This window comes from Beta vulgaris, chromosome 4 (genome assembly GCF_026745355.1).
Source record: "Beta vulgaris subsp. vulgaris cultivar EL10 chromosome 4, EL10.2, whole genome shotgun sequence".
In the NCBI taxonomy this organism is placed as follows: Eukaryota; Viridiplantae; Streptophyta; class Magnoliopsida; order Caryophyllales; family Amaranthaceae; genus Beta; species Beta vulgaris.
This window is the reverse complement of record NC_079205.1, coordinates 42144951-42166981: the sequence shown is the minus strand read 5'-3', so window position 1 is coordinate 42166981 and position 22031 is coordinate 42144951. Positions and strand designations below refer to the sequence as shown.

The 22031-nt window shown below is 34.5% G+C and overlaps 1 protein-coding gene across 3 annotated transcripts; it reads left to right on the top strand.

The window, feature by feature from the left end:
• The first annotated feature begins 17 nt into the window (after positions 1-17).
• LOC104891189 (uncharacterized) lies at positions 18-21127 on the top strand. Of its 3 annotated transcripts, XR_007273465.2 has the most exons (16): positions 18-333; positions 1824-1971; positions 5558-5655; positions 7472-7536; positions 7650-7741; positions 7835-7958; positions 9577-9663; positions 11071-11164; positions 13095-13202; positions 14247-14347; positions 14723-14788; positions 14864-14951; positions 16902-16962; positions 18015-18138; positions 19701-19764; positions 20549-20605. XR_007273465.2 is itself a non-coding variant. In XM_010676847.3 (15 exons), exons 1-15 carry the CDS (start codon positions 273-275, stop codon positions 20678-20680), a joined length of 1389 nt encoding a protein of 462 aa, XP_010675149.2. In that variant the 5' UTR covers positions 20-272; the 3' UTR covers positions 20681-21127. The 3 variants fall into 3 exon arrangements, 2 of the variants coding, with proteins under 2 accessions (XP_048499092.1, XP_010675149.2); XM_010676847.3 differs by lacking the exon at positions 18015-18138 and having other exon boundaries at positions 20-333; positions 20549-21127; XM_048643135.2 differs by lacking the exons at positions 18015-18138; positions 19701-19764; positions 20549-20605 and adding an exon at positions 18227-18687.
• Positions 21128-22031: the final 904 nt, after the last annotated feature.

Below are 22031 nucleotides of genomic sequence, written 5' to 3'. Positions count from 1 at the left end.
AAGTGGTAAAGATTTGTATCTCAAAATCCAAAATTGGAGTCTTCACCAGCCATTTTCTAAAACAAAGCAAGTGCAATATTGCGAAGCCCGTAGTGGTGGCAATTGGGTTTGCCAAGTCTCCAACTTCCCCCACAAGCTTTCTAGTGCCAACCCACTTTTCTCCCATTCCATCACCATTTTTAATGAAACCCCAACTCTTCTTATATTCAACAGAACATAGCTATAAATCATAATAAACCCAAACAAAAAAAAAAAACCTTCTTTCATTGACAATGGAAGTTGGACAATCATCATCCAGTTTCAAGTCCTCTGATGAAGTTTGGGCCAAACTTGGTATGATAATTCTTGCTTTAATTTCTATCTATGATATATACTAATGTGGGTTTTCTATCAATTTGTTTTTCTGAGCATTTTTTCGAAGCAAAGCCACCATTTTTTAATCCACCCTTAATGCTGCTATACTACAGAATTTGCATATGTGTAAAACATCATGAACTGGGGTTTTTTTATTCCATGTTCTAATTTATCAATTAATTGGATGTTAGCCACTTAGTTATCTTTGATCAATTTATGTTCCCAAGTACCATTATCTAGTGCGGGATGTTAGCCATGAATGCATGAACTTTCATGGGTTTGTTTGCTAATTGTTATTAATTTCTGCTTTTTTCTTTTTGTTTGGGGGGTGGATGCAATTCTTTGTTTACAAGTTTGCATTTTCTTTAGAAGTAGATTACTGATAATTGCAAGTATTGTAGCCTTTTTCACAAGTCTTTTTTTTTTTTTGTTTTTTTTTGTTTTTGTTATACAATTGTATGGTCACTATGGCTAAAACAGATATGTGCCTGTACCTTTGTTGGATGGAGATCCTTGTCCATCCTAGGCAAAAAGCAATATAATTTGAAGTGCATTATATAAATTGCTGTGGCTAATTACTTCTCTGAGTGCTGTCTAGGCGTTCTCTTCATCAATTGGATTTTCGCCAAGCTAGGATTCTTCTCCTTGCAAATTAAACCAAGGCAGACCAAGTTACATATTTATATTGCGCAAAATTATTAAAAATTGACATTTGCGCATAGATTAGTCGTAGGGAGGAAAAACTAGTACTAGGTATCATTGTCGGAATCCAAGAAAGAAGGTTTTTATGTTGCTGGGGTTCCGTTTGCTTTTTTTTTTTTTTCTGTCTTTTTTCGTACAGTATTATCCTAGAGTCTATCCTTGGTTAGCAGCTCAATCTAAGTGACAATTGTTACTTCTATTTTTGCGCCATTGTGTCAGTTCATTTCATAATGTAGTCTGGTTTCAGTATGAGAAAATTGGATGTGTGCTATATATGACGTAACATTTAACGATTAGTTGGAAAATAGACCGCTTCCCATAAAGCATCCTCTTCTTTTCATTATAATTTCACTTGACACTTTCCTTGCTGATGCCATGATCTATTTTCTCTGTTCTTTTGGACTGAATTAATAAAAATTCAGTTCAGTTCAGTCCAGACAAAATCATTTCATTTCAGTTCAGACAAAATCATTTAATTTCAGTTCACATGAGTTCAGTCTAGTTATTTTCCTCTCACAGTTTTCATTCATTTCAGTTCAGTCCAAATCAAATCAGATGAGTTCAGTTCAGACAAATTCATTTCAGTCCAGTCTGAAGTCTGAACTGATTTAGTCCAAAAGAACATAGCCTAAGTCTTTTTGAAAAAGCTCGGACCTCTGTTAGGGAGCCAGAGTACAATTATTTGTGTTCTAAATAGGTACTATTGTTGGTTTCTCTTTTAACATCTGAATTCTACTTACTGTTTGTTTTCTTGTAAATTGTTGTAGTGCCGTCTGATTCAAGCTATGCAAGCATTGAGATAAGCTCAGGTGATACAATTGTATGCTCACAGACCTCGTCTACTCCTGATAAGCTTGAATGGTGCCAGATAATTCGGAATTTGGATCGTTGTTCTGCCACTATCAGAAACAAGAGGTACATATCTTGTCATGTTTCTTTTTGGGCCATTAATCTTGGATATGGTGCTTTTCTAGGATAGAAGTATAGAACAAAATGTGTGAGTTCATGAGATCTCCCTTCCTTTATGTTGTTTAGGGATGGAGGGGGTGGGCGGGTGGGTGCATGGAAGGAGTGGAAAGGGGAGTATATCAAAGGGCACGAAGTTGGAGACAGAAGATAAGTATTAATTACCTATTGAAATGTATAAAAATAAGATGTTAAAATGTATTACAATGAAAATTTAAGTGATAATGTAGCTTCTGCTGAAATTTGATCTTGTGTTGAATATTTAAATATTCTTCTATATGAATGGCCATATATACAAGAAACTATCAAGAAATTATATGCATTATGCCTTGTTTTGCCTACATGTGTGCCTTCACCTCTTGGCTCATCCTTAGTCTTCAGGATCCTGAGTACATTTTGTGTGCCTTGTGTGTTTGAAATCTCTTGGGTGGAGGGTAGATAGGTAAAATTATTGATATTGTTTTGCTTGGACAACAATGAGCTAGATGCTAATTTGGGTAGTGAATGGTCATTCATGCTGGCTAGAGATCTACAATTCGGTATGTAGAATTTTCTTGTTATATATTTACTTTCATTTCTATGATTCCATCTCATAATAATAGCTTTCGGGCTATTTCAGGGAAAGGTTATATTAGTGCATAGTCAGCATATGAATGTTCATTTCTCATAATATGTTTTGACTTTTGATTGCCATGTTCATTTCTTAACCAGACAAGTTTGTTAGAGACATTATTTATTTTGGTGGAAGAAAACATGTACCGAATTTCCATGTGTGTACTTTGCTTTATTCATTTGTATTTTTTTTTTTTTTTTTTCTTTTCCCATATTGACTAGAGTTTCTCTTAATAGCAATTAGACTATTTCCAATAAGAGTCTTTTGATAACCCTTCATATATCCTCTTATTCCCTTTTTGTTTATCTCAGTTCAATCTATCCCTTTTTCTCTTTTCCCAATCTGTCCACTTTGAAATTTTTTCGTTTTCCATTTAAATATTAATCTCTCTTAAACCTCATGGCACACACTGGCCCATTGGTTTCCCAATTGTGCCATGCTGGGCTCCATTCTAGGTGGAATAGGGATCCATCCTATTGTGTCGTGAGCCGGCTGTCGGCTGCCCTTGGCCTGCTGGTACCCATGGGATGGCACATGGGCCACCTCACCATAGCCCAGTGCTGCTTTATGTATATACTAGCTTTTTTCTGCTATGCATGTGGTGACATTTAGTCATAATTATTGCTCGGTATTAAAAGAAATGAAAAATAAAATTATGAAAGTACGTATCTACGTTCACCTTCATTTGGTGAGTAAGAAGTATTTAAATACTTACAAATAGTATCTAAAAACATTTTAAAGTAAGTTTAAGTGATGAAATTGCATATCCAAGTAATGAAGAAATTGAATTTTTTTGGAGTTTGTATTTGTGATTAATTTTGTATATGAGTTGTCTTTCTAATGAGAATGCTATTTTTTTTTTTATTGCTGGTGGTATCAATTTTTGGTAAATTCTTGATTATGAATTTTTATAGTTTATTGGATCTTAATCTAATTTGATTGAATCTTTTTTATTGGCAAGTTTATGTGATTGACAATTATATGAGTTGATTGGATTTAATAGAGATTTGGTTTTATTTTTTTTGGTAAGTTTATGTGTGTAATGGTTTTATGTTGTGGAGGGGTGAATATGTAAATTCAAAGAGGGACACCGTTGCTCCCCCCTTGATTTAATATAATAGAGACTAGTCTTATATGCACGCTATGCGTGCGAAATCATTGTCAAAGTTAAATGAATTGCATAATTATATCTAGTGATAATTTGTTAGCAAACTTATTTTCAAAGTTTTATATAAAAAAAAAACTCTTAATGCAACAATGTACTAACAAAGAAAGTAAATGATCATCTAAAATATTTTTTTGACTTGTTTAATTTGCCTTTGAATTCACGCTATGCGTGCGAAATCATTGTCAAAGTTCAATGAATTGCATAATTATATCTAGTGATAATTTGTTAGCAAACTTATTTTCAAAGTTTTATATAAAAAAAAAACTCTTAATGCAACAATGTACTAACAAAGAAAGTAAATGATCATCTAAAATATTTTTTTGACTTGTTTAATTTGCCTTTGAATTCGGAATAACCAAATCAATCCAAGTCAAATGAGGTTAAGAGTTCGGCTCGGCTCATGGCCAAGCCTACATTGAAAAACAAAATGTACGGTAAAGACGTAAGGATTCGTGAGAAGTATGCGGAGGCATATCGAGAGTGTGTGAAGAAAATTAAAAATTTTTCAATGATTTGTGTTAGAAGTAATAGTTACCATTAAATCCATATTAAAACCTTGAGCACTTGTACTTTTCTTCACTAAATTCCTATTGTATACTCCTATAAAGCACATATTTTCTTCCTCTTCTTAATAATACATCAATGTTTGTAATTACTTATCTTTATCTATTTATGTAGGCTATATATATGGCATCATACAAAGCAAATATTTATTGCATAATTATTTGGCAGATACTCTTTTGATGTTCAAATTTTCTTTTCTTATAACACATCGAGAATCTTATTTTTACCTTTCCTCCGACCTGCCATATTTTCTTCCTCTTCTTTATCATACATCAATGTCAATTTGTTCGTCAATAAACTTATTCATAAGGTATATCAGTCCCCAAATTCTACTCTAAATTCTCTTTCTAACCTACATACCAAAGTACCAAACTCATACAATCAGTCAATGTTATCCAAGAATAAAGAAATGATTTTGCACACCCTACTTAGATTATGTTGAAAAGCATTGCTACCTTTAAATTTTAGTAACACATAGAAATTTATTACTATAAACTTAAAGCAGGATAAATGCCAAAATAATCGGAATTAGAAAAAATAATTTGGTCAAAGAAAAGAGAAAATCTGACAGAAAACGGTGTTGGTAGAGTTGTCAGTGAAAGCAACCCAAGACGGAGTTGTATGGTTCCTTTGGCCGTTGATGATTTCAACCTGACCATGGTTCCATATTCCCACACATGAGGTCAATTCCTACCACCGGCCATTTTTTTTCCTTTATCCCCATTTCTTTCTTTAACGTGAGAATGATGAGGCTATGAGGGAGGAGCACTAAGCAATTAGGTTAGATAACATCTGATGCACTTTCCCAAATTTGTATTTATATTCAATGTTGAAAAGATGAACTCATAAATGTTTCGAAGAAGTTGAAATGGAAGCATGAATGATGAGAATGATAGTGGAAATGGGAGTTACGTATAAATTTAGGAATCACTGTCTTCTTTTCTTGTAAAATAACTGCTATTCAGTTTAATTATTGTTTTTCTTTTTATTCTTTGTTTAAAAAACAGTAGTTAGTTATCTTTATTTTTTTTTTCCTTTTCTTATTTTTTGGTGTGCTACCCCTCTTGACATATATAATAAAGATATACAGTTCTTTCATGTTACAGCCTTACAGGTGTAGGTATCTTTCTTTTGCATTCCAGTTTAAGCCTTGTTCCCTTACTTCTCTAGTGATCTTGTCTTAAACGTAGGTCAAATTTGATACTTATTGATGGGGCTGTACTAGAGAGTGAAGATGTTATTGGTATCAAGTGTGGCAGTGAAATAGTGCCAGCTTCCACAAGAGAAGGTTAGTTATCATTTTTAGCAGGTTTGCCTTTTAGAAGGACTTGATAGTCATAGGTGGCCAAAGAACCGTCTATACTTCAACTTTTGTCTTGTTTGTTTGGCATAACAGCAATGGAAGTGGACTAATCTTTTGCTAGATTCGACTCTTCTTCGTTAGCTGCTTTGGTTACAATAGAACTAAAATGTTAATGAGGAGACTCTTTTTAAATCTCCAAAGAAAGGGCTGAACGGTTGATACTCTGAATTCTGTGGCTTGTGGATGTTTAGTTCTTGTCACGTAGATGACCAGTAAGCCCATTTACATTAAAGAGCAACTAGTGTGCTGAGTGTATTTTTTCCGGAAGAATTTTTTATTGATCGCAACTCTTGTTTGGCGAAACTTTAGTTCTTATTGCATGTCTAGAGGACAAATAGAGCCAAATTTCAGCCTTTTGTGTGCTGTGACTTGTATATATTCACACTCTCATACGCTTTAGACATTTGAAATTGCGAATTCTTCTTTTACATTGATGTGAACACTTATGGAATATGCATGAAATACGTCTGAGATACAACTCTGTGACACTTGGTGTCCTTTTGCCACTAGCGATTGAAAAAAGATGAATTCAAGGGAGATTGGTGTGACTGAAAAGAGCGAAGCCATCAGAGACCATAAATATTATTCAAGAAAGATGAATTCAAGGGAGATTGGTCTTCTTCATTGGCTTATAGCTTGTAATTTTCTATAGTTGTCTCAAACACATGCTCATAATTATCAAGATAACACAAACGTTGAGAATATAATAAGCAAAGTGAGATCCTTTAGATGTCATTTTTTTCTAGGGATTCTATCGAAGTATTGGTTTATTTTCTATTCATATGTTATTTTATAAATTGTGGTATCCGCATTTTATGTTTTGTGATGTTTTCCCATTTCTGTATTGCATCTATACCAGCACCCTACTGAGACATGAGTTGTGCTATGACAATGCCCTTGTCATGTTGCATAATTTTTTGGAGCTAAGGGAATTGCTGATATGTGGAATATCCTTGCTAGAGAATTCCTTGATGAAATATCTTTCTATGCAAGGGACAAGGAATGGATATTCCTGGTGGTGTCGATTTTTGGGGGTTCACTTGTATCTATGGAATTGAAAAGAATATGGGAATAACCGAAACTTCATTATCGTGTTTGTGTATGAGATTAGGCTTTCTCATTGCTTCAGTTTAGCATCTTGCTTAGGTCTTCGCAGGATTGTGTTTGAGTAATGTTGAGCCTGATGATTATTGTTTGCTCCTTTTGAGACGATTTCTGACCCATTGTGCTATGTGGTTACTGCATCATCATTGATGGAATCTATCTGATCTTGAAAGAAGATGAGTGAAACCTGCATACCCTTAAGGAACTCCAATATGCTTCTCTTTTCCTTTTTAGATGATCTTTTGGTGCTCTTTTCCTTTTTAGATGATCTTTTGGTGCTCTTTTCCTTCTTTAGAATGAATAAACTAAAGTGGGTAGTTATTTTTATATTGTCTATTGAATTTTTTTTTTCTATTTGATGTTCTATAATTTTTTTTAGCTGTGTAAAATGTGTTGAGGACACTATGTGAGATTTATTATTGGCAAAAGTGGGAAATGGGACCGAAAGATTTCATAGTTAGGTGGTTTGTACAGTTGAAGTAATGAACTGGCCACTGGCCAGCAAGTTTTGTTTGTCAAAATCGTATGAATAGTTATGTAGGGGTCGAAAGTCTTGAAACAGAATTAAATCAATAAGAGGCTAGCAATTAGTTTCATATTGGGTGTCTCAGTGTTAGTTACTTGTTTTGGTGCCCAGGGAATCTTAGCTACAAGTTTGAGGTGATGCCTGTGCAGGAGCAGCGCTTTGAGAATAAGTTGAAGGTTGGTTTATGTTAACTGTTAAGTTGTAAACTATATTGAGAAATTTTAGCTGTGAAAAGCTGGAGTTCTGAGTCAGAGTTTTGCTAAGACGACAAATGCGGTTGGTTTTCTAGATTTTCCTAGATGCTGAGCATACAAAATGCGGTATTTGCTTGAATGTTTGGCATGATGTTGTGACAGTTGCTCCTTGCCTCCATAATTTCTGGTCTGTTGATTCTACCTTCATAAAAATTTTGCTTTCAATTTACTGTCTTTGGTTACAAGAGAGTTCTAATGCACATGTACTTGATGTTATCAGCAACGGGTGCTTCTCAGAGTGGTTAAAGCGGTGTCAGGAGAAACATGCAAGTGTTTTATGCCCCCAGTGTAGAGCAGTTGTGCAATTTGTTGGAAGAAATCACTTTCTGCATGGTATTGAAGAGGTGCTACTGCATTTACCCTCCTTTGTATGAAAACTCATTTTTGGAAATAAATATGCTTAATATGCATTGATGATTTGGGTTTCCATCTCCTTGAGGTTGTCATCTTCTCATTATTGTCATTCATGCTATGATGAAGTCATGAAACTGATATTTATCTGTTCAAAATTGTCGAGTTCTATTTGATGCTAATTTCAGGAAAAGTAACAGATCTCATTAAACTGGTCCTTTCTTTCAGTTGGTTCTGTCTTGCAACTGCAATTGGAATCATAAAATTATTACTTTTGCGCTAGAATCTTCTTTACTCTTCATTTTTTTTGAGCAGTTCTTCACTTTGTTTTAGTATCAGATTCACTGCCTAGGTCTTGTACTCTTGTGGAGCTTGTTGAGTACTGATCTTTAGTTTTCAATTTCTTGATACACGACATGTTAATTTATAGGAAAATTTTGACAGAAACTACCCGTTAAATATTGACTTTTGATAACAACTACCTTATAATTTTTTAAAAAAGAAAATAGAACTACCTTAAAATCTCAAGAAGTTCAGGTAGCACTACCTATTGTCGTTTACCGTCATATTATTCAGTCTACGAGCCCTATTTTATGGCTTTACCTTCTGAAGATCCAAATATAAAGAAAATTATTCCACTCAACGTTCTCCTTTTTCGAGTTTCATCTCACAATTCACTTACAACATTGAACCCCCAAAATATAAACCCCCAATTCGAATCTTTACCAATTTGAGAAACCCTAATTAAGGAATTTACATATGAAAACCCTTTTAAATGTTGATTGAGTACTTAAAGAATTGCAGAACATATTGCGAAAGATGCTGGAACAAACTTCAATTGATAGTATAAATTAGGTGAATTTTGTGGAGGATTTAAGTTTTCAAGTGAATGCCCGTTGAAGATGGGTATTAAGCGCATAGAATTGGTGAAGAAAAGCAAGTTAATTGGCTAGAAAACCATGAAGTGGGCCACATTAACTCAACAGACTGATGGTAAACTTTAATAGGTAGTGTTTTCCATACTTTTTAGGTATTCAAGGTATTTATTTTTATTCAAAATTTTATATAGTTTCCAAAATTTGATTCTTAATAGGCAGCTTCTTAGAAATCATCCTCATTTTATTTGATCCAATATATTATATCTTTGCATAAAAGAAAATGCATAAAAATCTGGAAGCACATAGATATATTTGTTTGGTTGCTTCACTTATTCTACACATATAGCCTCACAAGTCCCGTCTATTTTGGCTTCTCTTGTTTTGATTTTCTTAACCTGTTTACAAGTGGAAATATTCTACAGTTTGAGAATATTACTCTTAAATCTGAGTTCTAGTCATCCATCTTTTGTGTAATTTTAAAATCATCTGTTAATTTTTGGACCACCGTTCGGTCGCCGATAGTGGTTTTTAAGAATGTAATTTTTCTAGACAATTGAACAAATAGAAGGTTAGCTGCTTTTGAAGCTCTTTGCTCATCCTAGGAAGGTATCTTCCTTGTTGTAGCTCATTCTCAACTTGTTCTCAGAAACCTTTCCAGTATATTAATAAATTTTGTATCTGGTAATCTGGTTATTGTATGTGAGCTTAAGTGATGTGCTTCTTGTTCTTGTAGGATATTTTGCAGGCGGATGCTTCCTTACAGCGTTCTGAAGAAGAACTTGCTATATTAGATTCTTATGCATCCATCAAGTCCAATCTTGTAAGTGATTTCTTCAGAATATGATAATTAAGATACCCAAATTCAATGTGCTCTTGCGTTTTCAATTTCCCGCTAGAAAATTCTTGGTTACTTCCTCTGTCACTTAACACTTGCAACACTTTTGACTTGCACATTGCCAACACACAACATTTGATGTTAACATTTGTATTCAAAGATAATAAGAAGTTCAAATATCGAATCTTTCAGACTAATCCAACAACATTTTACACAAATTTTGTTTGTTTTTATATATTATTAAAAATATTGGCCAAAATTAGCATGTGTTAGTGCAATAGTCCTTTACAACTATTGACACACGAGGAAGTATTTTTGAAAATTCTCTAAGTTGTATGACGTCAGTGGTTGACTTTATAGTGAGCAAATCTTGCTAGACTCTTGTTATATGATCTTTAAATGTGAGAACTATGAGTAAGTGTATATTGTATAATTTATTGTACAGTGTTGAGATGTAATGACATGATTGACATACCTGATTTTTTCCTATGCTGCTCTTCTATATCATTGATTTTATGTTACATGGTGATCATATAACTCCTAAAGCAGCAAAAAGCTAATAAATTACGCCCTTCTATTTTGTCCCACTAATACAAAAATGATAATTTGCGTCGGATGCATGAAGACCTGACTCAAATGCTAAGGAAGAGAAGATTTGCATCGGATCTAAGTCAACGTCTGACTCAAATAATCACAACAAATGAATGACATGATGATTTGCCTCGTATGGATAGGAGCACTTGACGCAAATGATTAATGCCAATGGCTATGTGGATCCTACGATTTGCGTCGAACGTGCTTGTGGTGCGATGCAAAAGGTGATTTGCGTCGGACATAGAACCATCCGATGCAGATGATCTACGCCAGCACCTCTCACTTCTCTCTCTCTAACCCAGATCTTTCTATTTAACCCAGATCACACCGACCTCGCTCTCCCTAACCCAGTTCTCACCGTTCATTGACTTTCACCTTCCTCTGTATCTCACTAGTCACTCCTGTGGCACTTCAGAAATGGATACAAAATTTTTATCTTTAATTTTATTTATAAGTTTATTTGAAAAGTTTTTAACTTTTTTTTTTTTGCTGTTGTTTATGTGTATAATTATACATTATTTCCACCTAATTCATTATGCTCAAACATTTTGCCCCGAAAAACCTGAAAACTTACCTCTTTAAAGTACTTCACCTGCATTAAAACATATTGGAATTCTACCAAAATTTGAGGTAAATGAAGACTTGAGAGTTTGTATTGAAGAGGGGAGTGACAATGAAGATAAAGAGCAAAAGGGGACTGTGTGGTAGAGGTGGGAAGGGGTTGGGGAAGAAATTAGAGGAGATTAAAAGTCTTTTTGTTTACTCTATACAAGCAATTGAATCATTTATACTATTTAGGTCATTACAAATGGAAAAAGGAATTCCCGAAAAAGGGCACGTCCACCAATTGCTCAAGAGGATGATGTGACGGATCTGCCTTGTCCTCAATGTGGTAACATGAAATGTTCTTATCTAAACAGTAACTGTGTGCTTTTAACTATTTGTCTAGTAACTTTCATTCCATGCTCCTAACTTTCTGTATTGAGGCTTGAAGGGCATGCCATTCACTCCCTTTCTTAATGTTGTGGATGAATTATATGTCCCTACTCTATTAGTGCTTCATATTTGTAGCTATAAGCTCGCTTAGTCCACTGTGCTCAGTGATCCTTCCCTTTCTTGATTTATTATTATTGAACTCATTAATCCGTCATAAATTAAAATGGCATATGCTTTAGAAAATATATCCTACATAATATGAAGCAAACTTAGAAGATTGGTTCTCGAAGACCTAGTGCTAGCAATGAAGAAAATCACAGATGCCGCCACATTCAAGGTAATGGTCATGATGACGCGCAAGTGGCTTGTAATAAATGAATGGAAAGGATAGTGTTTAACCTGGTGTCAATTTCTTTTTTCAAAATTCACATGTTTATTGATCTAAAATTTTAAATTCAAATGTGCAATTTTCAAGTCTAAGTAGTGTTCTTTCAACAATGATATGATGAAAGCCATCATATGATTGGGTTATAGATGTAATGAATGAAGAAATACTCCAAAGATTAATGCCTCATCGGATTTTTAAATTATATAGACAGTAACTCATACTCCCTCCGTTTCATTTTAATCTACACACTTACACTTTTCACGCATGCCAATGTAAAACTTTGAGGACATATATCTTTTGTTTTGTATTTGTAAAAATTATAAAAAGTACATATTAATAAAATACATACTTATACGAATCTAACAAGATCCCACATGACTATGTTTTTATTCACGTATAAATCACAAACGAGGATCAAAGTGCAATTTGTAAATAGTGTAAAATGTCAAAGTGTGTAGATTAATATGAAACGGAGGGAGTATACAGTACCCCATACGAGAGCCCACAACACATTCTTTTCCCTTCTTTGGTGTGTGCATATTGTTATTTTGTTGGAATATGTGTTTTCTGTTTCTCCTACTTTGACTGATTCTGACAACGGACCTAGAGGGAAAAAGAACGTTCTAACGCGGTTAGTCACCGTTACATATGGGGTGACGCGGCAAGACATACGTGATTTTGTTTGCGGCATCATGTAACTGAATTCCGTGGAATAACAAATTCAAAATCTGTTACATGACAGCCATTATGTAACTGAACAGCCTAAATTTTTTTCATACTACTAGCACTTTCTGGTTATACTTCAACCCAAAAAACTTTCTATACACACAAACAGGTATATTTGCATACACACGCACACACACATGAGACACCCAGCCACCCGCATGCTTGTATATGTGTGTGTTGTGCAGATGAGTGAATGACATGGTTAAGCCCTTCTTTCTGATTGGAAACCTTTTTTTTTTTGAAAGCACAAAGAGAATGAGTGCGGAAAATAAGTTTAGAAATCATTGTATTATTTTTGTCCTTTTTCTTTCTGTATCCCAAAATTTAGAATTGCACCTGATACATTTCTAGTTCCAATTAAAAGACCCTATCCTCAATTGCAAGTAAGAATTCTAGTTCTAACTTTGGTGTGATGAGCAACAGTTAAGGTTACATGTGGTTCTGGTTCCATGCACCAATACAAGGATTATATTCAACTTCTGCATGTTTTCATTTTACCCAATTGAAAACGACTGCAGCTACGATCTTGCTTCGTACTAGTAATTGTCACTAAATTTGACCTTGTTTTTACTGGTAAACCTATATATCTAATACATTACTGATCAAATGATTGACGCGATAGAAGATTCATTCCTTGTGTTGTGCTAATTGTACAATGAATTTAATACCTTTCTTTGTACAATTCTACAATTATTTGGCGATTAATTTTTCGTTTGATCATTTATTCCTATCTCTCTCCCCTTTTTTGAATCATGTTTCTGCTTTACTACAGGGACAGTATATCAGGGTTTCCGCTGCAATGAGAGTACTGTCCATTTGCAATGCCATGGATGTGGAGGAATGATGCCTGCAAGATCTGATATTGCCATCCCACAACATTGTAATTTCTCTGTTCTCTTCACTTTTGTTAATCTACTTGAATGTTGTTGAAGATAATTCAGTTAGTAAAGTCACCTAGTGGTTTCAATTTAGTTAACTAGAAGTTAGATTTGAGTCATTTTACAATATAATCTTTAGCTTTTTTGAGAAACCCAACATCTTGAATACATAAGATGATAATACTATGTTGGTGATATGTTATCTAGTATAATAGGTTTGTCATATTGTCACAATTACAATGTTAGCATTAATTTCATAAACCTTTTTCTTTTGATTTACTCGCATCCTTTTGCATCACCTTCCTTTACATATTACGGTTCCATTCTCGTTAATCTTAATATCCCTACCTTTTTCTCTTGTCATTGTGAATAACTGGGCCTGAGACCAGAGTTGACCATCCTCGATATTCATGGTTGAGCTTCTCGAACGTGCTCACAACTTATTCCGAAATGCCCAGATGAACCTCATCAATTTCTGGACTTTTTATTCATTTTGTCTTGCTTTCTTCTCTATGTTGAATTTCCAAGTTATAATTTTTCATAAGTTCAAGCCCCCTCCTCATGTTTAGGTCCTTCAGCTTGAGATGTACTTGAGACACTATTGGTCAGTGAAGATCTCCAAGTTTTCCCAAAGAGATATATTGCCATACTTCGAGGGAAAAGACTGCCTTGTGCAGTTGCAAGACCTCTTTTGGCTAGTTCTCTTCATATGGATTTAATTCTCAAAATGAGTTCACAACCCCCCCCCCCCCCTCTCCCCCCCCAACATCCTATTTCCAATATGGACAAAATGCTGTATACCATAAAATATTTCTGTTTGTGAAGGTACTGTTGAAAAGCATGTTATATACTTCATTTACGCTTAAAAGAAGTTTAAGTGGTATTCTGTATGTGAACTTGATTTAGTATTGCTCTCTTATCATAGAATGAGAACGCCCTAGATATGAGTTTGATCAATGTTTTATAGGCGGACATTAGTTTTGGAACAAGCCTTGGTACTGCTTATTGACTTCTTTCTTTTTTCTGTTATGTTTACATATTTGTAGGTTTAGGCTGTGATAGAGCGTTTTGTGGTGCTTATTGGCGTGCTCAGGGAGTTACTACGAATGATCATCACCCCATGTGCAGCCTTGAATCATTCAAACCTGTATGTTTTAAACAGGCTTTGCACTTTTCCTCGACTATATATATTAATTGGGACATGTACTTTTCTTGGGGTAAAGTTTGGAATCGTCTAATCTATCTTACTGTAAAAGTATTTAAGATTATAATCAATTAGGCTTTTAATTATCTTTGCTTTTTGTGATTTTTAAGATTGCACTTTTCCTGATTCTCTTTTGCCATATTGCAGAGATTTTCTCTGCGTTTTGTTTAGTGATATACAACATGATTGCAGACTTTATTCCTTCAAATTTTAAGATATATTCCTGGGCATTTTTTTTGAGTTCTGCAGTTGCTTCTTTTCTTATTTATGAAATCTCATTACCTAATGAAATTCACTTGGAGACACTGTTTCTTTCAGATCTCTGAGCGCAGAGTTTTCAGTATCCCTCTTGTAGTGCATGAAAGGAATCAATTCGAGCAACATGTATGTATTTGATGAAATGGTGCTTTTGATTCTTCTTACTTCCGTCGCCTTTCTCACTACAGAGTCATTTTACAGATCACAAATAGGTGCATAGGACAGTTGGGTAAAACTCTAGAGGAAGTCATTTCAGATTGGATCACAAAGTTGAACAACCGAGAAATTGGTAATGTTATGAGCTTTCTGCACTTAATTATGTACATAAGAGGTGATTAACCCTTTCCTGCATCAGTTGTCCTTAAAGGATGATCAGGTGGTGATCAATCTTGTGAACTCCCATTTGGATGCTTTAAAAAAATCACAGAAACAAGCCTTTTAGGTTTTCATGAAGTTGTTCTTGAATTTTTTTTTTTTGCCTTTGTGCTGGCTCCTTGCAATTGCTTTGGATCATATTAGTGATATATGTGATTTCCTTCAATGAGTAAACCATTTTTGGTAGTCGGTAATAAATGTTAATACAGCCACTATATAAAAGATGGCTCCATACTACAATCTTTGGCACCAAAGCTTCGGGGCTTCCTGGCTCAAACCCACAGTTCTCCATTTCAGAAAATACATTTTTTTTCAGTGCCAAAAAATATTGGGGTTATAAAGTTTGAATATAAGCACCAGAAAACTGAGTTGCTTGTATATAAAAAGAGGGAGATATTAGAACTTAGAAGCTGTGATGCAATTTTATCAGGTTCTACTGTTTTAGTAGATGAAAATTTGATAGGATTGCTAAACATGTTAGTGGGTCATAATTAGATGAACCCGTTTATTATAAGGTTGGGTTGGGTTGAAGTTACCGACCCATTAACCTTATCAGGTCGGGTTTAGGTTGAGGGGTTCAACCCATGTAAATGGGTCAACTCGAATCCCATTGCAAGCCCTAGTGTATGAGGTAACTACCAATTGAACTGTATAGAGTGTCTTGAATTATGCATTTATTTGTTTTTCCATTTAGTTTACAGCTTAAGATGATTAAAGAAGATGCATTAGTACCACAAGCTAATATAGGAATTGTTTAGTTCAGAAAAATATGGAGTTCATTTGAGGGTACTCTCCTTTGTTGGAGCTACATCACTTTGCTTATTGCCTGCACTTGAAACTTGAAACAGTCTGTCCTTTTTGAGGTTTATCTTTCCTCAATTTCCAAACTGTAAATGTTAACATTTAATTGCTGCAAGAATAGATGTGATGAATCTCCAAAATCGTGGAAGCATAATTTTGCAAGCTTTTCACCAACCCTTTTGAATGCAAATGGTCCATTTACCCATGGCATGAGCAGATTTTGGCATTCTCTTCATTCCACAGCTGGCTGATATCCTACTTGTCAATTTAGGAGCTGCCAATGTGATTTGGGGGGAAAAAATTTGACGCCCTAATAGATCTCGAATATAAAATGATTGAGGGACGAAGGTATTTAAAATTTCAGGGAATGCACAAGATCTGCCGGTAAAACAAACTCTACTTGATCTCATTAGGTGAACAAGACATGCATACAGAATAGATTAAATACTCTAAAACTTCATTGGTTACGAAATATTGATAAGAACAGTCCCAACTATGGGTCACCATTCCATTAATAGTCCCAACTATTGATCATATAATAGCGATCCCAACTTTAATGTTTATTTTAAACGAGTGGTCTCATATGACTTGTGGTTTAAAATAATTATCTTTAAAAAAAGATTTTTACTAATATCCATTGGATTTCATCAATGGCGGTGGCATTGAGCTGTGACTCTGTGAGCAGAGGAAGAAGCGAGCAATTGCATTTTGAGAATTGTAAGGATAAACATAATATTTTAAAGCTTCTTGAAAATCGTTACTTTGGAGAAACCCCATTATCATCACATGTATAGAATTCCAAGACCTAAATTTCATAATTACAAGTGGTTTCCTAATTATAAACTTCATTTAAGAAAAATAAATAATTATAAGATGAATGAATTTCATTCTCAGTAGTGTTAGTAATTAATCAGGGCTTTCTACATTGAAATTTGCAATGAAAACTTTCCAGTTCATTTTAAAGTTTTAATTTCAGTTAAGATATGTGCGCTTTTTACTCTTTAACAATGTGCATGCATCCCTGAAGCTGCTATGATTTCTAAATGTATGTGTGGTCCTACAGATCGTTCAAGAATGCCTTTGAGGCATGCCGAGATGATAACTGCTGGTACTCATGTTTGCAAGTAAGTGTTTCTTCTGAAGTTCCCTTTTATTAGGGTTTAGATTATGTCTTGTTTGATGCACAGAACTTTGTTAGCAAAGAGAATCAGACCCCTGGGAGGGCTGGAGAGGGGCATTAGTGAAAGATTTGACTCTTTTGATTGTTTATTTTTCTGTCTTGGGTTGGGGGGGGGGGGGGTTCCTCTTTTAATTATCTTTTATTACTCCCTCCGTAACGAATTACTAGCAATATTTGGTATTATTTGTGAGGTAAAATATTCAATTGTTACTAGTATTTCTTTACGGACGGAGTATTATATTTTCTCTTATCGATGCTATAATTTTGTCATTTAGAAATGTCGCTGGGTTAGAATTATCCTGAGCAGTGAGGGAACCATAAAGTATGAGTTATGCTATTAGTAAGGGTTTTGATTTTGACTTATGGCAAATCGGCACTGGCAGAATTAGAGTTCATGTTAATTGGGCTCAAGTGAAAGTCAAACTAATACTTAAATTGTAATATTGATGTTTGTCAATGAAGAAACATCATTTATTAGAGATTCCTCTTCATCTCTCATGTGTTATAATCATTGTCTAGTTATGTTAACTTCGTCCATAACATTTACAATATCTTGGTGTTTGCATTGCAATATTAGTGACAAATCACTTGTAATCCCCAATGATGAGAGCATCAAATTTAATAGGAAAACAAATACAAATTATTCGACCAACTTCTTCATACTTAGTAGATATGCTGATTTATATCGATAGAATACACAGAGGCTTGCCTGAACATAGTGGTGCACTTTGGAAAGGGAAGATAGTGGAAGAGGTTCACACTAAAAGAAATGGAGTTTCAATATAGTTCCCATATTTTATTAGCCATTTTTTTTAATCGAGAGATATACTTAGTATATTGATGAGGAAGGTCTCGAGTCTAAACATAGGGTTTATCTTTCCTTTGCAATTGATTCTCTCGTCATTCGGAATTCAAATGATTTATCATTGCAACGCAAAGACCAAGATATTTGTAAATGCTATTGATCAAGTTAACATGATTAGGTAACGTTTACAGGACACGAGAGACCAATGTGGGGAGTTTCTAATGGTTGATGGTGATTCGTTTTGTGAAGCTCGTGATATTTCATTCTCAATCTGAATGAAATATTTATCTTAAATGAGAAGTTGAAGCACAAAACGTAACAATCTCAAATTTGCATCGTCATTTTGTTAGAAATATCTTTTGCGGCTGATATTATTTCATGTCCATGTTCTTATCAATAATAGGTTTGATGAAGAAAAAACAGATATTCTTTTGTGGTGGCTTGCCTGAGTCCCATTGGCTCATTTCAGGCTTATGATAAGAAAATTACTCAAACTAACTCAATTTATCTAAGTGGCTTTTTTAAACTTGATCATGTAACACTTGCAAATCATTTTGGGGATTATATCATTGATATTAATTCCAAAAGGCAATTTTATGAGTTAAAAAGGATGGGTGTGCTTTCTTCCAAGTTAGTGGAGTCAAGGAATCATGCTGAATATCTGGTGGTGTTATTGCTATCATATCTACCGTTATTCCTTACATTTGCAATAAACAATGTAAAGAACAAGCTACGATACCAGATGGGTGCCCAATAGATGAAGAATTGCTTGGGGACATCCATAGAACATGAGATGCTTGATAGTGTGATGACTAAAGATATTTTGCGATATCTTCAAAAAACGAAACCTCGTCGATAACAATATGCGAAAATGAAAGCAAGTTCATGCTCATATCATTGATATATTTTAATTTTATTTAACTAATTCATTTTCTCGTGATTACATACTTATCAACTTACAAAACTACAATTTGTTTTGCCTTTTACTTGAACCCACTTACTATGGATTCTAGATCCACCACTGCAATCCGGTTGTCTGACTTAGGTTTGATTTGGGTCAATTTCAAGTGATAAGTAATTATGTTCAATTTTAGTTTAGACTGGATCAAATGCAAGTCGTGTCATCTTCGGATGAATTGTCACTTTATTATGGGAAATCAATCATTATTAGCTCTATGTGCTTTCGGGCCAGATCGGGACTGATTGGGTCTAATTCATCTATGTAGATATATTAAAAGGCGTTTCTAAACAAGGGGCGGGTGCCACGTGACACTCTCCCTAATAGAGTTTTAGTTCATGTAATCCATGTACAATAAAAAATATAGAAATTGCATAGTATAAGTTTTGATCCCGTGACCTCAAATTCATATACTAAAGTTTTAACCACCAGATCAAATTGTATTTAGTATTATCATTTTAAAGTACAATATTAATAAATGAAATTTTTCCTTACCCAGGGCCTAGCCCATGCCTAATAATTAGTTTTCGTTTAAAACTGGGTTTTCTAATTTCAGGAATACTTTGGTCTGGGTTGGGTAATCCAGGTACCGTTAGTTTTCCCTATTGTATTCTCATTGCACTAGAAAAACTCAGAAGAGGAAATGGGGAATGTGGGATATTTACAAATATATACCTCCTGTTGCTTTCTAGCAAAATAGAAACATGGAAATGAGGGACATAAGTAAAAAAGAGACAAGTAAGACCTGGAAGAATTGAGCTAATGATTTATTTCCTGAAGTTTGAAAGCTTTTGTTACTCACTACTGAGCATGATTTTCACAATTCATTATTCCATGCTGCTACGAAGTTGGTACCTCTACCATTTCCTAGCTATTTCCCTTTTCAGCTAATAGACGTTTGCCTTATTCTTCTGTGTAGTGATTGTTACGACACGCTGGTTTCATTTCTTCTTTACTGGTTCCGGGTTTCATTGCCAATCCATGTAAGTACTTTATGCTTAGCTGTATCAATGAACTTTAGATTTTAAATACTTATATCACCTCCTTCATTATCCTTGTATTGGTGGTAAACAGACTTTAGGTATTTTGGGTGCTCGTTATTTGTAATTTTAGGCTCATTTCACATGATTGCTATTCATCTGCTCAGCTTTCTGTTCTGGATCCACCATCAGATCATTCATGTTGAAGCAGAAAGCTCTTAATTTTCTTCAGTAACTGATTTTCAATCACTTGCCCAAAAAAAAAAAAACTGAATTCCAATAAATTTGGCTGCAATAAAACTGTAGTCAGTATTGTCAGAAACTCTATTCTGTAACCAATATTACTCATCGGAAGATTCGGAACCACCCACATATACCTCCCTTATCTGAATAATGTTCCCTCGACTTTGGTAGTGTCGGTTGGTCTCTTGTCAGACTGTCAAAGCCTTTCTTTTTTAAGTAGTAGCTTTAATTTTTTTTTGCATCTATTCCCCTTCTTTATGATTGCCGATCAGACTGCTTTTTCATGAGTTTCCATCAGCATATCGTTGCGGTTGAGTGCTATAATGTCCGTTTGCAAATTGTAGCTGATAAAAGAACTGTCAGTTGCAAAATAATGCATCCCTTTTCCCCATTGACAGACATCTGTATTTACCACTATTAACTTATCTCATTCTTCATGCATTATCATGTTCCCTATAAAAACTTGTCATCCCTTGGATTTTGCTTTCCTTAACTGTTAATGACAACTCAGAAGTTCTTTTTTGTCTTCTGCAAAATACAATAGGATCTGCCACCAGAGGCGTTAAACAGAGATGATTGCTGGTATGGATATGCTTGTCGAACGCAGCATCACAGTATAGATCATGCCCGTAAGCGTAACCATGTTTGCCGACCTACAAGGGGTTCCCACATGTAAAATTGATGTGCATATTGATCTCTTTTTCTTTTCTTTTCTTTGGAGGGTGGAAGGGGAGAGGAGTTGGGTGGGTCTTCTCCTTATTCTGGAATAGGAGCTTATCTTACTTCTTTCTACTGGCTCTTTTGAGGTTCATGTCTTTTCTTTGATTCATGTAATGATGCTTATAGTTGTGTTCTCCGTTTTAACAGCGATTGTTCTACTTTTGATCTTCATGTTCAAATGGACTCTCAGTGTTACATTTGTTGCACTAGAAGTTGAATTAAAGACCCACCACTAGAGAGAGTCGGACTCTGGAATAGTACTCTCTCCGTCCAGAATTAGTAGTGGCATACGCATATACTATGTAAGGATGTTTGGAGCTAATACACTCCTGCTTTTAGTGACTAGGAGACGATCGATACTTCTATAACACAACCGTTATAAAGGAAGTTATATCTTTTTGAAGTCATGTCATATATTTAACGATGAGATACTGGAGTAATATGGGTATATGACAATTAATTTGGCGGCAAAAGGAGCATATATACAAACTAGTCTATTATACAAATGTTGCATATAAACGTCGTTGATTGTCAAACCAATATGCCGATTTTAAGAAAGTTTGTAATGTTATGTGTTCTATTTGGGGTTTTCGTCATGTTAACAGGCACGCATTGCTACTCAATTCTCACAACTCAAAAGAAGCTAAAGCCACTTCAATCGAGAGGTTAATCTTGATTTTGTTTATCAATGCTACGATGTAAGTTGAGTAAACCTGAATCTCTAAAGTTGGTAATTGGCTATTAGCTGGTTTAGTTAGCTTGTTTGACTGGTTGCAAGCATTGGTTGTATATTGTATGTATTGGCTTTTTAAGCTAAATATTTGCATAGTTTGGTAAAATTAGATGTGGTTGTTGGCTGTTTATTAGAAAGTTTGTGGGCCAACAAACCAATCCACAAAGATGCTCTAGTCATCTTTTTTAGTTTGACTTAAAAGCCACTTTTCAACCAACCAGAAAACCAATAACAAAACACTTTTTTGGTTGTTTGACCAAATTGAAAAGCCAAAGCCAATAGAAAAGCCCTTTACCAAACATGACCTAAGTTGTATTTTAAGTTCTCCATATGACCTATTCTCTCCATATGTTTTTCATCTATACACTTTTATTTTAAGTATGTTTCTTTTAAATTCACACACTATTGTTTTATTTTTATTTTAAGTAACATGTCTCATCTAATTTGTCCTCTTTTTTAACCCCATGGCATCTACTTTTTTAATATTTAAAAGCACTTTTTAGTTTTCTATCTCTCACTCTTCAGTTTCTCTCTCGACCTTTTCAGTTTCTATCTCATACTTTTGAAGTTCATT